General features: G+C 35.1%; 1 protein-coding gene across 1 annotated transcript in view; it reads left to right on the top strand.

Annotated features, from left to right (window-relative positions):
• Window positions 1–252: 252 nt before the first annotated feature.
• LOC145764813 (E3 ubiquitin-protein ligase rnf213-alpha-like) overlaps window positions 253–15,709 on the top strand; it is a 43,447-nt gene continuing 27,990 nt past the window's right edge. The window contains exons 1-11 of the mRNA XM_082576494.1: window positions 253–315; window positions 658–783; window positions 2,109–2,319; window positions 2,689–2,873; window positions 3,669–3,816; window positions 4,205–4,401; window positions 4,579–4,726; window positions 7,892–8,160; window positions 8,804–8,963; window positions 13,110–13,327; window positions 13,765–13,935. Coding sequence (XP_082432620.1) covers window positions 712–783; window positions 2,109–2,319; window positions 2,689–2,873; window positions 3,669–3,816; window positions 4,205–4,401; window positions 4,579–4,726; window positions 7,892–8,160; window positions 8,804–8,963; window positions 13,110–13,327; window positions 13,765–13,935 — 1,779 coding nt within the window. The 5' untranslated portion in view covers window positions 253–315; window positions 658–711. The remainder of the gene's footprint in view (window positions 316–657; window positions 784–2,108; window positions 2,320–2,688; window positions 2,874–3,668; window positions 3,817–4,204; window positions 4,402–4,578; window positions 4,727–7,891; window positions 8,161–8,803; window positions 8,964–13,109; window positions 13,328–13,764; window positions 13,936–15,709) is intronic.

Here is a 15,709-nt window from a genome sequence, read left to right as displayed (position 1 = left end):
TAGTTACTCAATATACGACACAATTTTTCCGAAAATGTACGTTTACGGACTTTCATGGCAACTCCTTACCAGATGAATACGCAAGTTTCAAAATTTTTTCATCACTCATCAATAGTGTTTGGCTATTTGAGGCATTTTGGATATAAAATCCAGTCGGAATCACTCTACAGCTTTTTGTTGACTTTTTGACCTGTCTTTAGTAACAATTGTTTTTAGCTTTGGAATAGTGTTATGGGATTTCAATGGAGTGATGAAGACTTTTGTAAGAAATGGGTTCGAACATGCAAAGATGCGATCTTTGCTTCGATTTCAGAGGTGATTTGAATGTCATTGTATTAATTTTTTGTTTTTACGTTTTTCGAAGTTTCCGGTTTCTCGAAATATGTTATAAATTAAATTTACATGCAAAAGATATCAGTTATTAGTCGTGCTTACTGACGAATTGTGGGAAATAAAAGCTAGCTATCATTTTAAGATCTTGTGATGATCTTGTCTACAGTCGCCTAAAGAACGCAAGAAATGAATTTCTAGTTATTAATGTAACGTTTAAAATACCAAAAACGACTTGGCAAAACTTATGTCTGTACTTTAATTTATTGCTCTCACTTTTGATATGTGGTTTACTTAGTATTACTACTTTCTTGTTACATGTACCAGAAATTCAAAAAAAGCTCAAACTTGTTAGAGTTTTACTCCGAAAAATTAGACCACATGAAACCGAATGATTTGGTATTGGAATGCTTTACTGATGCTGTAACACAAGCTGTGGAAAAAGATTTACTGGTAAACACATATATAACATAAGCAATTAAGCATGGTTGAAAGTTAAGTGTGGTAACTGGCAGGTCACTATTTAATCAACAGTATCAAGGCAGTAACATCTCATTTTTTAAATAAATGAACATAGAAAATTTTGTGATATCTTATTTGAGTAGTAGAACTATATTTGTGTCGGCTCGTATTCTGTCTATTGTAATTGTATATAACTTTTTAACTGCATGGTTCGCATAGTTTTTGTTTCTATTGTACTCTTTTACAATGTCGGATAAAAAATGCACACTCAAAGCAAATGAACCAGTGGTTTTCTAACTTTTTGTCTTGGCGGACCCCTTTTGTGCCCTCGAAGCTGTCGCGAACCCCTAAGAAAAATTATCTTCAAATTTTAGTGTATCTCATCTTCTAACGGAAACAAATCTTTTCTTTTAACTGAACTAATCAATATTTCGTTGTAGCCTAGTCATAGTCATTACAAAATTGTGAGTGCTACTAGACTTCTGACTAACGTTTGCATTTCTAAATTAAGCATTGTTTAACAATCTGTTGTCTCAAAAGAATTAAGTTGTACATGCAGTACTTAGCCTTAGATTACTTGGCAAAGGGGGTCAATTGCCCCACCCCCCGAAATATTTTGAGTGGAAACTGCACACTATTACAGCATCATTTGACAAAGTTTTGTTATTACTTTAGACCGAAGTGCCCTCAGAATACGCAACTATTTTAAGGTTTTTTTTTTCAATTTTTTTTTTTCAGGAAAATGCAAGCAATGCTTATTTGCTCCTCTCCCGAAACTTTGTGCTGGCTACACCCCTGGCGACATCTTTTGAAATTTCAAATGACGCATCAGGGCGTCGCAATGCACAGTTTGAGAATAATTGTAATACTCAAATAAAGCACAACTAATATTTAAATGTAGTTTATCAATCGTGTTGCAAATTTGAAAACTTTCACGGACCCTCTGAAAATGCTTCGCGGACCCCTTGGGAGTCCATGAGACCCCAGCTGAAAACCGCTGAAATATGCGGTAGTGTTATTGTTTGCACTTTTGTATCAGAAATTGTGCTTTGTCAAGAATAAAAAGAATGTGTACTGTATTTCTTTGGTAAACGTAGGTTTCTTCCAATTTTCTGATATTTGCGGTAGCTTACTTTAATTTCATCGAAAGTGATACTAAGTGGCAAAGCATTATCAAATTAAAAAAAAAACTATTAAATTACACTCTGGTATACAATTTCTTTTCCCAACTATTTGATTGTAATTGCTCCGAGAAAATGGACTTGAAACTTTTATCAAATGCTATGAACAATGTAATAACTTATCCGATATTACAGGGTGAAAAGAGTTTAATGGAGAGTTTTAAAACCAAAGTTTCCGAAAAAACTGGATTTTGGAAGCCAAAGTTATTGAAAATTGCTATGAAAATATTCAATAAGCAGTGGATGAGTGTTGTGTCTTCAAAACCTAAACAGTCCAATCAAGATGATACGTTTTTGAATTTTTTGTCGAAATGGATTCCTGCACCCAAGTTTTTACGAATATTAAGTGCGTGTCTGGACTTTTTTCCTCTAAGTTTGTACAAAAATTGTTGAATCGAATAGGCTGATTTGGCTGAATTGGTTGATTTCATAACAACTATAAATCGCACATTTTCATCTTAAGTTGTAACCTAATAAATTATATACATGCTGGTTAAATAATCTTTTTGCTAAATTGAAGTCAATGAATTTTTGCGAACATACTATGGTAAAAAAATGTACCGCAAAGCTCCAGTACGCATAAGTACAGAAAAGCATTTAAGATTTCAGCTAACAGAAATCTGCATCAAATCATGTCAGATTGTTTCATTTGTCCTTTCGTTTTGCCACTTGTCTTGGTAAACAATTATTCACTTGTACTTGTCATGCGATTAAGGCAACCCGGATGTGACCAATATGCTAAGAGACGAGCAATCTGATGTTATTGATGGAATTTTAAGCTCCATACAAAGCCTTGCAATTGCTCTCAAGACCGGAGACATTTCGGTGCATCGTTTGAAGCTGATGAGCGCTGTCCAGAATTCGTTTGTGGAATCTTACGATGCCATTGAACTACTTATGGTAAGCATGCATAATGGCTTATAATAATTTATTGTTAAGGGTAGTCATAATAAAGTGGATGTAAGAGCGTTTTTATGTTCAAATCATGATGTGTTTTTTTATATATAAACAGTACCATATGCAAAGCTTATGAGAAAATGCTGTGCAAATGATAATTTGTGTTTATTCTGACCTTTTAATCGATTAATTAGGCACGAATAGAGTTTTGATGAGATAATGATTACTCAGGCTTAGCAAAAGAAAAAGAAACTTATGTTTGCTGTGTATCTGTTTAGCACTAGCTAGACTTTATAACATGCCAATGATTATCCGATATACGGCAGCCTGTCAAAGGAGTCAGAATCGTTTGGATAATAAAACGCCGCAATAAAGCAGATTACACAGGTTAACAATTTGAAACCAACTTTCTGGTGCATGAACAAAATGATTGTTTTTAAGATAAATTTGGATCGCTAAGTTTGAAAATGAGGTCCGTTTTTCCGTATCAAATGTGTTTTCTTCAAACAGATTTGATACGGAAAAACTGGTTTCATTTTCGGAATCCCCACCCTTGAAAACCCCCAAAACCCATCTTTGTTGCACCAAAAATTGTGTTAGTCAGTGTTATCACTTGTAACATCCAGTGACAGTTTTAACAGAAAGTATTATTTTGCATACATTCCTTGAAGATTGTTGTCACTACAGTAGGTTGCTGGCTGCGTTAGTTGTAACCACATTAATGCATATTATACTATGACAACTACCCAGTATCCATAGCATGCAAACTGTAAATTGACTACTTCCAACATTATTTAGAATAAGGAGGGAGCCGATGTCGATATTGCATTCACTAGTCAATCTTTGGCCAATTTGCTCACATTTCGCATTGGAGAATTAAATGCGTTTTTTAACACCAAAACATCTGTTCAAGCTTTTGTCAGTTTTCTTGCATCTTTGAAATCAGGTTTGAAATATTTTGTAACTAAACTATTTTGAACTAACGAAAGCCAATATATCTATTGAGAAAGTGTTTGTTAAAGGTGCTTATAACATGACTACGAAGAGCCACTGCTGATTTTCATTCATTAAAAACTTGAAAATGGTTGCAGATGAGAATTTAACTTACCTTCTCACAATCTCACAGTTTACATTCTTGAAAATCTTTCACTACAACGGACACCACTTGTCGTTTGTAAAACTTTGCACCTACTGTAGGTGCTTTTGGAAATCATTAAGGGCCTTTTTTCATGCTACTGATAAAGTAAATGGCATAACTGTAATGTTCAAAAAAAAGAGTTGTCAAAAATTTCTTGCTTACTTTTTGGGACTCTCAATTTATCTGCATTGTTAAGATGACATCGCTGTGGATGACTCTGAGTTGAAGAGAAGATTGGACGTGAATGTATCTGGGCTTGCATTACGGCACCTGGTCCAGTGCCGACCTGTTTTGCCTGGGCGACTGTTCGATTTCGCCACCTTACACCACGTAACCTTTTTCCCACTTTCGGTGAAAGAGACAGGAACTATTTTGGAGCTTGAGCGGATCAAGGTTGTTTTGAATTCTCTGTGATGTGAAATAATTATTTTTTTTTATATAGGGTTACTTGTGTAGATATAATTTGTCGATAAAATTGTTAATTAAATATCAAGAAGCAATAACTGCATTTCAAAATTTCGCTTACTCCTGCGAAGTAACGTTGTTTCACAGCAGTTTGTTATCACTTAGGCGTTATCGAGCAGTGTGGTTAAAGAACAAATAAAAGAAGCTGCCCGCAAAAGTGGTCAGAAAAAAATGAAGATTTCTTATGTTCTTGAAGAAGTCTGGATCCCTGCTGCAAACCAAGTTATCAACATTGTCCAAAACCTTGATCAGGGTCAGTGGATGTTGCAGTATGTTTTGCTTGTGTTGGTGTTATGTTAGCATAAATTATATTGCACTTAGTATAAATTGAATTGTCTGCATATACATTGTATGTTTTTATAAATTAAAATTAACATGAATTTGTGCTGGATTGTGTACAATATTTAATTATGATAGATAATTATTCATACTGTAACAGTTTATTATTCATTTTAACAAAGATATTTTTACATTTTAAAATGTTTCGTACTTTTTGTGTAAATGTTTGGTATGAATAGATTTTTGTCTGAAGGTTTCTGTTGCAATATACAATGTATGTTATGAAAGTGATTACTACTCAAAAAAACGTTGCATAGAAATTTGGAAGTACTAGCATATGGTTTTGGGGTATTTTGAGGTCGCTTATCCCGAAATAACATTGTTTTCTTTTTCTAATTTGGCTATGGTGTTTGAGACGTTTTTCATTTTTGTATCAAAACAAGCGCTAAAAATACGCAAATTTTGAAATTAGCGTCCTTTTTGCTGCAATCTTGTTCATACTGTTTCTGCCTTTTCAAGGATATTCTTTGTTATACAGTATTTAATCATTTTGGATACGATATCGTGAAAGACGACAATCGTTCTCCCAGAAAGCTAAGTTATGTTTCTTGTAAAGGTTGACAAAACATTAAACATTATAATTATTTATTATTTATAAGCAGAAAGCAAGAGATTTCGCTATACAAAAACTAATAAAATCAAAGCACAAACCCTACTTACAGCAATGATCATACAGATACAAAAAACATCGGTTTTTACAGTTTTTTTTGATCATACGTAAATTTGAAAAGCATGTGTTCCACCCATTCCTATTTTTTAGCTTTTCAGTTTTAAAGCAAACCATGTGTAGATATCTAGATATACAAACAATTGCGAAGTAGCAAACTCAATATCTGTCATAGACTGCACAAAGCATGCATCTTTTATAAACTTGCAGAAGGATCATCAAAAGAGTACTTTTCCAGACATTAGATGGTCGAAATAGAAAATGCTGCTCAAATTTAGCTGTAGCAATCTCACTTGCAAACTGCTTTATCAAGTCTTGTGGCAACGAAACATTCATTGGTGATGTTCGCTTCACCACGCTCGTGGAATCCCTCAATGGCTGCATACTTTTCTCCCAGTCATGAGTAGGTCTGAGCGCTTTAGTAGTCAAGCAAAACGTTTTATTCATTTTTTCAAGTGGACATGGATTAAGTAAGCCTATCTTGTTGGCATGCAATTCGCTGAGCTTCATCGCGAAGAACTCACTCTGTCTCTACGTTGACGAGCGTTGGATGCCAAACTATTTTTGCACTCCAAGGTCTCCTCTTCAAACGGGGACTCGACTGAAATTAATAGTCCCATCCGTGCCAGCCGCTCAATTTCTTTTTGATAAAGCTGACAAACAAAACATCTCTGCGGCTTATTGGGCAGACCATAAATAGAAATCTGAATGGGATTCAAATAGCAACACGCTCTGTTCGTTCATCCTTGAAGACATGCCTATCACTTTATTATAAACGGCCTTTTTCTTTGAATTTTAGTTGATATTTCAGTTAACATGTGATTTGTGATTGATGTGGTGCAATTCAGAGTAAATATTGAATTATATCAAATATTATCATGGATCTTCCGAGTATTTTAAGCCTAAAACTAGCTTTCTAACATAACCAGTTCTCAAGTTACGGAACGTCTTTGGATTTTGGGTGTCACACTAGTGTTCGAGACAGCCACGGGTACTAGCGGTAGGTGGCCAAAACCACCTTGAAAGTTGTTTCTTGACCAAACGCCACTTAAGAAATTTGGTTTTTAATACGAAGGAAAGTTTTTTTTCACTCCACTTCAGTGCATATTCATTAGCACTATGTAGCAATACACATTTTAAATTTGTTTACGAACTGCCTATGTATGTGAGCCACTTTTGGATTCTGTATTACGTTACATCTATTTTCAGTAAAAGCCCTTGCATAACGAGGCCTTGTTAGAAAAATTAAGGAAGCAATTCTGTTTTTCCTTCTGATAAGTTTCGATTCCAAGGCAATGCTGTTTTCAATTAAAGATAATTTCTGCAACTTCTTTTGTAGAAGTTGCTAATAAGATTACTCAAGTATTACTTCTTCAATCGACCTGTTATTTTTGAACTACTTTTGAACACACTTCTACCACTAATTTTGCCTGGCGTTTCCACCATCAAACTCAGGTACAAGTAGGCGGCTTCCTCGCAGTGAGCCACACTATGCATGACCGATTCTCAATCATTCCAAACATTTCGAACAAATAGATGAGGAGTGCGTTGTAAGAAAATTACAAAAAAAGTAGTGCTCGAAAAAGCAAGAAGCGAGACAAGTAAAAAAACGTGAAAGATGATATGATCAAGCGACGTTTGTGTATTGAAGATTCATATAACTGAATGAAATGGAACCATGATAAATCGGGGTGAGGTCCAGGCCCTTGTCGGCAAATGGATGAGATTACTTTCATTTCCGTATCCTCTAAATTTACATCGTATGCACGATTGCACTTCTTCAATTTTTGTGATTTTGCCACTTTTTCCTTTTGTTAGTTTTTTCCCGTCCTCTGTTTTTTAACTTCATCACTATTCCATTCCGACAAGAAAAGTATTGTATTGAATGAACATGAACAATAGCATTGAATTGAATGAACACAAGTAAAGCAAAGCAACCATCAAAGTGTAGACACATTGGAGTATCTCGTCAAGCACGATTAGTGCATTTTTTTCAATTCCGCAGCCGAAGAATTTATTGATCTTTATGTTTACATATGGTGAACTCAACAATTTTTTTTTATTAATTACTGAATATTTTGGATGATGATCAGAATTATTTACTTTTTTATTAATGGTTGTGATGCTCATCCGATGAAAAGCAAGCAAAAGCAGAAAGCATAGCAGAAACACATGAATTGCTTTTATTCACGTTTTGGACACAATAACAACGCTCATCTTCAGAGCAACTAACGTACAACTGGTCAAAAATATAAAAGCATGGATATCTCAAAAACTAGAGCTAGTGTTAAGAAAAGGATGTCATTTTCAGGCTGTGCTCAGCAGCTTAAAAACCGTCAAAAATTCTTTAGCACAAAAAAATTCGTTGTTGTTACATTACAACGTTGACAATTTTTTGTATTTTCTGCTTAGGTTCTATTCAGCTCAAATCTGTAAAAGAAATGTTTGAGAAATCCATGAAAAACGGACGTGTTGATGAAGCTATTGCAGAGTTGCGTTTGCTTTATGAAATGCAACAAAAAGTGGCCAATCCGCTCCCCATGATACATTTCGAAAAACGCAAGGAACAAATAGCTAACTACTTTGCATTGAAACGAAAGCTTAAAACTGCTAAAGTGCTGGACAATATACGGCAAAAGCTGGAGCTTGAAGGAAATTTTGACGCCCTCGCAGTGGCTTTGGTAAGTGTGGTAACTGTGAACAATTTTAAATAATAAAAAAATCTATTTTGAGTTGAGTGAAAGTACACGCAAATCTTGCGAACTGCAGTTTGGTTGATTATAAATTACCATTTTTCATTTTGCTGTGAAAGTTCAACATTAAGTTAATGTTTTTTTGTAATGTATGGGCCTAACAATAGCAACTCGATGAATAACAATAATAGATTTTGTACCAAAATAAGCGATACTTGCTGATTGCTCGCGTTAAAGCAGCTCATATAAAGTATGTATATATTTGTGTAATATCTGAAAAATCTGCATGTGGCTGAGTTTCGAGAATGCAATATTATTGTAGGTGCTGAGTAATTATGAGTAAATTTATGTTAAAGCAAAAAAAGAAATAATGTTACCTTTATAAACATTTTTTTTTTATCAATACTAGGACGAAGTTTTCAACAATTTTAATTTGTTCTTTCCCCAGTTTCCAATTTTCCAATCTCCAAGTAATGTTTTTTGGCTTTATGAAAGTGCTTAACGTTTAGAGCTGCTGAGGACTGCTGAATAAATTAAGTTTTTATAATAACTGTATAAATGCCAAGTGTCAAACGTTGGTTTGTTTATTAGAGCGTCTCATTCTGGAAAACCTAATGCTTTGTATTGTCAGGAAATGGGTGAACAAACAGATGAGAAAGATCTGAACAGTATCACAGAAGAAACGATTGAAGTTGCTACTTATCTGCACGGCATATCCGAAGAGCAGCTAAACATTCTCGTGAAATTTGCAAATGGCGACCTGATAAAGTGGTTGAAACAGCACATGAAAAGTAAATTATACTATAGTAGATTTTGCCATGTTATTAACAGATGAATAACAACTAAGAAATAAGATTGATAAACATTGTTCAAACGTTGACAGAGCAAATTCAAACATTTTCAGCATCACTAGACCCTAAAGGGTTAGCTACATAGAAAATAATAATCAACTACATGTGAACAAAAAATTATTTACAGTAAATATTATTAAAAAAAGATTCTGAGATATATTGCGTTTATTTCAAACCCGAACAATTTGAGTAAACCCGTAGAAATTGCATAAAAGCTGACGAGGATAATAATAGGAAAGTAAAACGACCGATAACAATGGCAAGGTATGTGGAAACCATAATATGTTACAATGCAAGAAACGCTCAACTGTATGCTGAACAGAAAATATGTTCCGACAGCGTAAAACTGCTTGTTGAGACTGAGAACTTTCATTGTTGACGGCGCCCATTAAAAACTTATTTAGTAAACACTCACGCCGCCCTGGTCAAGCCAAAATTTGCGATTATTTCAAATGAACAAGAAATCGTAGTAAATTAAACGGAGTTTATTAAGGACCAAATTAAGATGTTGTTTCTCTCTTGCCACGAGGTGTCTAGTGGAGTGGCATGCCATGTCTAGTTGTCCACCAGATAACTTCGTATCATATTCACAAATAAATAGATAAACAGTATTGCAACGAAGAAGCCAAGTAACAGATTTCAGTCAAAAATATATATAATATTATATACAAAAACTAAATGGAAATAAGATATCGAAATAATTTGCTTTATTTTTTTATTGATGTGTTGGTGGATACGCATGGATTGATGATTTTATATTATCGTCCTGGAATTTGACAAACTGTCACGATTTCTTTCTATCTCTTACCAGGAAAAAGACTTGGAAAGGTTCAATGACGTAGTTTAATGGGTCAAACCGAAAAGCAGTCAATTAAATTCACGGATAGTTCTACTGGTGAAATGATATATAAAAACGCTTGAAGGACTCCAACGAATGGTTCACCACTTCCAACAATTAATCAAAGTAATAGTAAACAGCAATAGATTCCAATGCTTGCGACTATTGATCGAGTTTAACGTGATCCACTCACAGCTTCTCATACGATTCTAATTTCAATCAGAAATTATATTAGCATCAACTTTGCTTTACAGTACTCGTATTCAATACTTCCACTCTCGATCAACAATAATCTTTGCGTCTATTAACAACTGCTACTACTACAATAATGAACTCTCATCACCAACTCATCATAATACAACTCCCATAATAATAATCTCAGAATACAAACTACACCACTATTTATAGTTGGCTGTTCAGTCCAGTAACTTCGAGAGGGTTACATCATAAAGAACCATCGTTCGGTCACGTAGCATTTAAAAGGTAAACAACAGAAGTCTCTAGAACAGGGGTTCTTAACCTGTGGGTAATTACCCACTAGTGGGGAATTTGAGGATTTCAAGTGGGTAATTTGAAGTTGGGTTTGTTGTTCTATGTGTACTCCAGTGCAGTGGTTCTTAAACGGTGGGAAATTTCCCACCAGTGGGAAATTACTGAATATCCATGCAGTGGGAAATTCTTTCTGGTCTGGAAGTGGGAAATTGTTTTAAGTTTTACTCGAATATCCAAGGATGTAAATCTGATTAGTTAGTCACAAAAGTAATATTTTTTAACAAACACCGAGTCCTAGTGCATTGTTTTACAATTCATCTGGAATCAGATTTGCGTTGTGCAATCTCAAAAATAGAGCCTGACATTGACTCGATCGTCACTGAAAAGCAAAAACAAAAATCGCATTGACATTAATGGACAATCTTTAATGTTATTCTTCTCATTGAAATTGTTCTTTTTGTTAAATACCATTGTGCTATGACAGATATGTCACACAGGTTACTAGGATTCATTTTGATTTTTCAGTCAGTTTTAAAAGTATGTGGGGAATATAGGTTTATTAAGTAGCGGAAGTGGGTAATGAAAGAAAAAAGGTTAAGAACCCCTGCTCTAGAAGGTCACGTTCGCAAGAAGATTCTTACATAATAACGATTTCGTAATCAGAGGTCCATTCGTAAACAACCCTGTGACATCATGACAAACGATATTGGCAATTGTGAAAACAACAGAACGTTCCAGATACAGAATAATCTAGAATTACGTTGCAGAACAACGACTTCACAATTAGAGGTTACTACTGGTCATTGACCGATAATAACATACCGCACCAGAATTCCATAATGAAAATAGCACATTCGTTGAAGATACAAAGCAAGCCATCGCGAGGCATTTGCACCTTGATTGTGACACAAACATGTTATGAACATGTGTTTTATTTTAGTGTTACGAATTGTAAATAAATCAAAGACAGGAATGCCATGGGCTTTTGGTTTGCATCTTCCATTTATTCTTAAGATACAATTAAAAAATTTCTCCGCGTGAAAAGCTGGTTTGTTCTATATGTGAAGTACAGGGTCTTAAATTTTTTTTTAAGACTTTCAGTAAAGCCTTCCAGAAATTTAGCGGTTTTATCCAAAGGAACATAAACCTAGACTGGGCACTTACGGGTTCAGCATCAATCAATCGTTAATATGGTATTTTGCATGAAAAACCACATGTACATAAAAATGCGTCAAGTCTTTTGCCGTGTCATGTTAACAGTAAAATAGTTATAAATAAACTGAATTTACACTAAAACGTTCCTACTTTTAGATCAGTGATTCCCAACCGCGGCTCTTAGAGCCGCATGCGGCTCCAAGCTAGCCTTCTTGCGGCTCTCATTGACCCCTGAAAATCCCACAAAAAATGTATTTATAATAATTAGGGCTATTTTTTGACTTGTCAAAATTGTTTACGAAGTCAAAAATGTTTACAAACTGCATTGTCGTTGTGTCGTAGAGGTTGCACTGTCAGTGAACTTTTCATTTTACACAGTGATGCCAGGTTGTTTTTTGAAAACAAGCAAGTGAATCTAACAAACAAGCCCAAAACAGGCAAATCAACACAAAAACAAGCCCAATAATTTGCAACCAATACCAATTAGCATAAAGCACGCGGTTTAACAGTTTTCAGCTTGGCGATGAAGTTTGGATTGCTGATTTGGCGTTTTTTGTTGATATCACTAGCTTCACTGCACACCTTTTTACTCTAAATCGAACTCCACAAGGCAATAGCAAGTTTTGTCACAATTTGTACAGCACAGCAATTGCTTTTGTTAACAAGCTTTGTCTTTGGAAAACGCAGCTTGCAGGTGGTATTACAACACATTTCCCGTTATCGTTAATGTTAATGCGGCGGTTGAACTCATCAAAATAAATTCATTCCGTTAATATTTTCCAATGATGTACATGTTTGCAAATCCTATTGCAGTTAGGCCTAATGTGGCCACTGCTCCTGATAATTTTCAATTGGAGTTGCTAGACAAATATCGAGCTCAAACAATTATTTCAAAATAAAGACCTACTTGAATTTTGGAGTTGAGTTCCAGAGGGAAAGTATCCCAACTTGAAAACCAATGCCCAGAAAAACGCCTCTGTATTTGGATCAACTTACGTAGCCTATGTGAAGCACTTTTCAGCAAAATGATCACAATCAAAAATAAATATCGCAATCGGTTGACCGATGACCACCTCAAGCAGCTACTGCATCCTCTGCAATTGCGCCTCGCTTTGACAAACTTGTTAAAGCTCAAAGCCAATGCCAAGTTGGACATTAAATTGATTTGTGTTATTTTTCTTGTTGGTGTTGCTATTCGTTGGTACATGCTTTAATGCTTTAAAATTTTCGTTATAATTACTTGAGTGTTTTCATGCGGCTCCATACGTAGTCTGAAGTTTGAAATTTGGCCCCGACACCAAAAAAGGTTGGGAACCACTGTTTTAGATGGTTAATACCTCGCATTAATTTGAGACAGGCAATATCAAAAAAACCTACTTAAATTTGGTCAGCCGTTTATTTAGATAAATTTAAAATGAATAGTTTCATACTGAAATTCTAAAAAGAGTGTTTAAATGACAGTAGCAATTCGGATAAATGTAATATACACTTAACTTTTTCTCTTACCTAACAAACACTTACATACTTTTGTGTTTTAAGCCAGCGTAAAAAAAAACAGTTAAAAGTGTATCTTCTGTCAATTAGTACAATGTGTGTTGCAGACATCGGAGAAGTAAAAGTGATGAGTGATCTTGCGATGATCTCAGCTGGAGAGACTCCTATGGATGTTGATAGGGTTTCATGTTTTTTAAGTGCTGTGATGGGGTTTTCTCCACTCATATTTGACTTACCATCTAAATCTGGCTTAAAAGAACTACTTCAAGCATGCACAGAAGTCTGGAAGAGTGTTGCACGAGATCCTACTTTAACAGTGAAATGGGTAAAACGTGTAATAAATAATACTATAATTGTCCAAAATACGGAAGACACCTTGGGTTATACTGTACCGTATGTAAAAGATATAATATCAACATTATTTTGTTCAAACATATTAGTGAATAACACATTGTTTCAACCCACATCGATTGCATGTTTTCTGATGAATTGCCATGACGTCATTTTGGTCACTGCTTGTGAATCGGAGCAACCAAGTTACAGCGAAACTCCGTTTACCATAAGCGCTTATTCATTTGTGTTGTGACATTATGTGACAAATCGACTAATTGTATTAAAATCCTTTTTCTGAATAATATCGTAATACAGTATAGTTCAATGTGATTGTTATGCAGACACTCCAACTTGCTATCTACGTTATTACCCATTCTTTTTGCCAATCATAATGCCAAAAGAGTTACTATTAGTGCATTTGCTGTCCAGGCTGACACAAGCAAGCAATTGGAATGGCTCAGTGCTGTGAAGGACTTCCACGGTTCTGTTGAAAAATCGTCTTTGACTCGAGCGCAGCAAATCAACACACGAGGTGTGTACCAGATTGGAGGGGAGAAGATGAAGATGCCAATTGTTGATGATTGCTTGAAATTATTCTTGGTCAAACAAGAGGAAGATGCAGGTAAGTGCTGTGCGTTGCTATTTTTCATTGCGATGCGACAAGCATGATATGACCAACCATTTGAACAACATTATTTAATTAATCACCAGAGCCACATCCAAGACAGTTCTTACGCTAGCGTATTTTAAACTTAGTGATGCATTTGATGAATGTAAAATAACGTTAATTTCCTTTTGAAATTACAATTGTGCGGTAGAAATGGGGTTGTATGCAGTCTTATGCCCGGTAGTGAACACAAAGTCTTCATGTCCACCTTGAAGCATATCACTAGAGCTTTGCTGAGACACAGTCCATAAGTGTCAGGGTTCCCACGCATTCGTGAAAGTAGGGAATTTGAAAACCCGTTTTTCAGACCGGGAAAAGGTCGGGAATTTCGTGAAACCTCCCTCGTGGTATTGAAAAAGTATAGAAAACCTTGAAGACTATTGACAAAAAAAAATCATGCGATACGAACCGGATTAAACCGGTGTCAGTTTGGGTTTTTAAAACAAGTTTTTTGTTCTAATAGGAATCTTCCACATTAGTATTTTTTTCATACTGTTTCCAATGTCATAGATGGATATACAATTTTAAACCTGTGCAGTGTGCAACTGTGCATGATCTTGTTTAGAAATAATACAGCACAGAAATTTTCATTGCATTAGCACTGTTAATGCGCAATTGAGATCGAAACTAGGTAGGAAAATTTTAAAATTTGGTATTGAAAAAGTAGGAAATTTGTTTATAAAGAATGTGTGGGAACCTTGATAAGTGTCAAATCAACATCTTTCTGAGTGTTGTGCAGGCGCTCTCGCCTCTCGATGGTCTTTGGTAAATTCTGACTTTGCAAAAGTGCTGTATTTGTTCTGTAAAATTGCGCAATATGATTATCCAATTTTGTCGTAATTCATAAAGCATTTCATATATGCCTAAATGATATCGTTGGTAAGGACAGTACAGGAAGGATCTTTTACCTACGTTTTTGCAAAATAAGTGGTATATTGAGCAGTTAATTTAGCGAGACCTGCACTAGATTGTGCTTCCATGCTTGGTCCGTTTTCTTACGAAGGTCTTGGATCTGTTCTTGATAAAGTTGGCCCGTGAAGGTCTGAATAATTCTGCCGAGTCCGAATACAAACCAAAAGAAAGTTCGAAACCAATTTTGTTTTTCCAGAAACGTTTAAATAACCTTATAATAGATTTGCTGTTTCCAAAGCAAAGTCAGAATTACTTTATCAGAGTTAAAAGAAATAAAACTTGCTTGAGAAAGATATATAAGTCGTTACAGAAAGCGCTGAGAACAATTAGAACATTATCTTATCCCGGAAACTTGAAATCAAGTATGGGACCATCTTTCCCTTTAAAGAAAGCGAAACGTAGATCTGGCCGTAGAATTTACAGTAGTAGAACTTCTTTGCTACTGCCACAACATGAATGAATTGTTTCTAAAATTGGGTGAAGCATGAATTGTTGATGAGTGGCGGCTTTTATCATCTATTCTCAGAGAAGTTTGAAAGCTGTATTGTTGCACAATCAAAGTATGTAACCCTCTTATTTCTTTATATTCTGTTCATCTGGATTCTGGAAGCTATTTAGTACAATGCTTACGAATGGAACATTAATGGAGACCTCAAACTTGTTGGTATCTTTATGGGAATGCATATCTTCATTTTACGAAACTGTTGACAAAACACTGCCATATCCTTTGTGGAATAGTGATGCGACCAAAGAGCATTATTTATACCAGAAAAGACTGGCCTGTAAATAATCCTA

Source organism: Aplidium turbinatum, chromosome 1, assembly GCF_918807975.1.
Source record: "Aplidium turbinatum chromosome 1, kaAplTurb1.1, whole genome shotgun sequence".
NCBI lineage: Eukaryota > Metazoa > Chordata > Ascidiacea > Aplousobranchia > Polyclinidae > Aplidium > Aplidium turbinatum.
The sequence above is the reverse complement of the archived record's forward strand: the minus strand, read 5'-3'. Positions and strand labels throughout refer to the sequence as shown.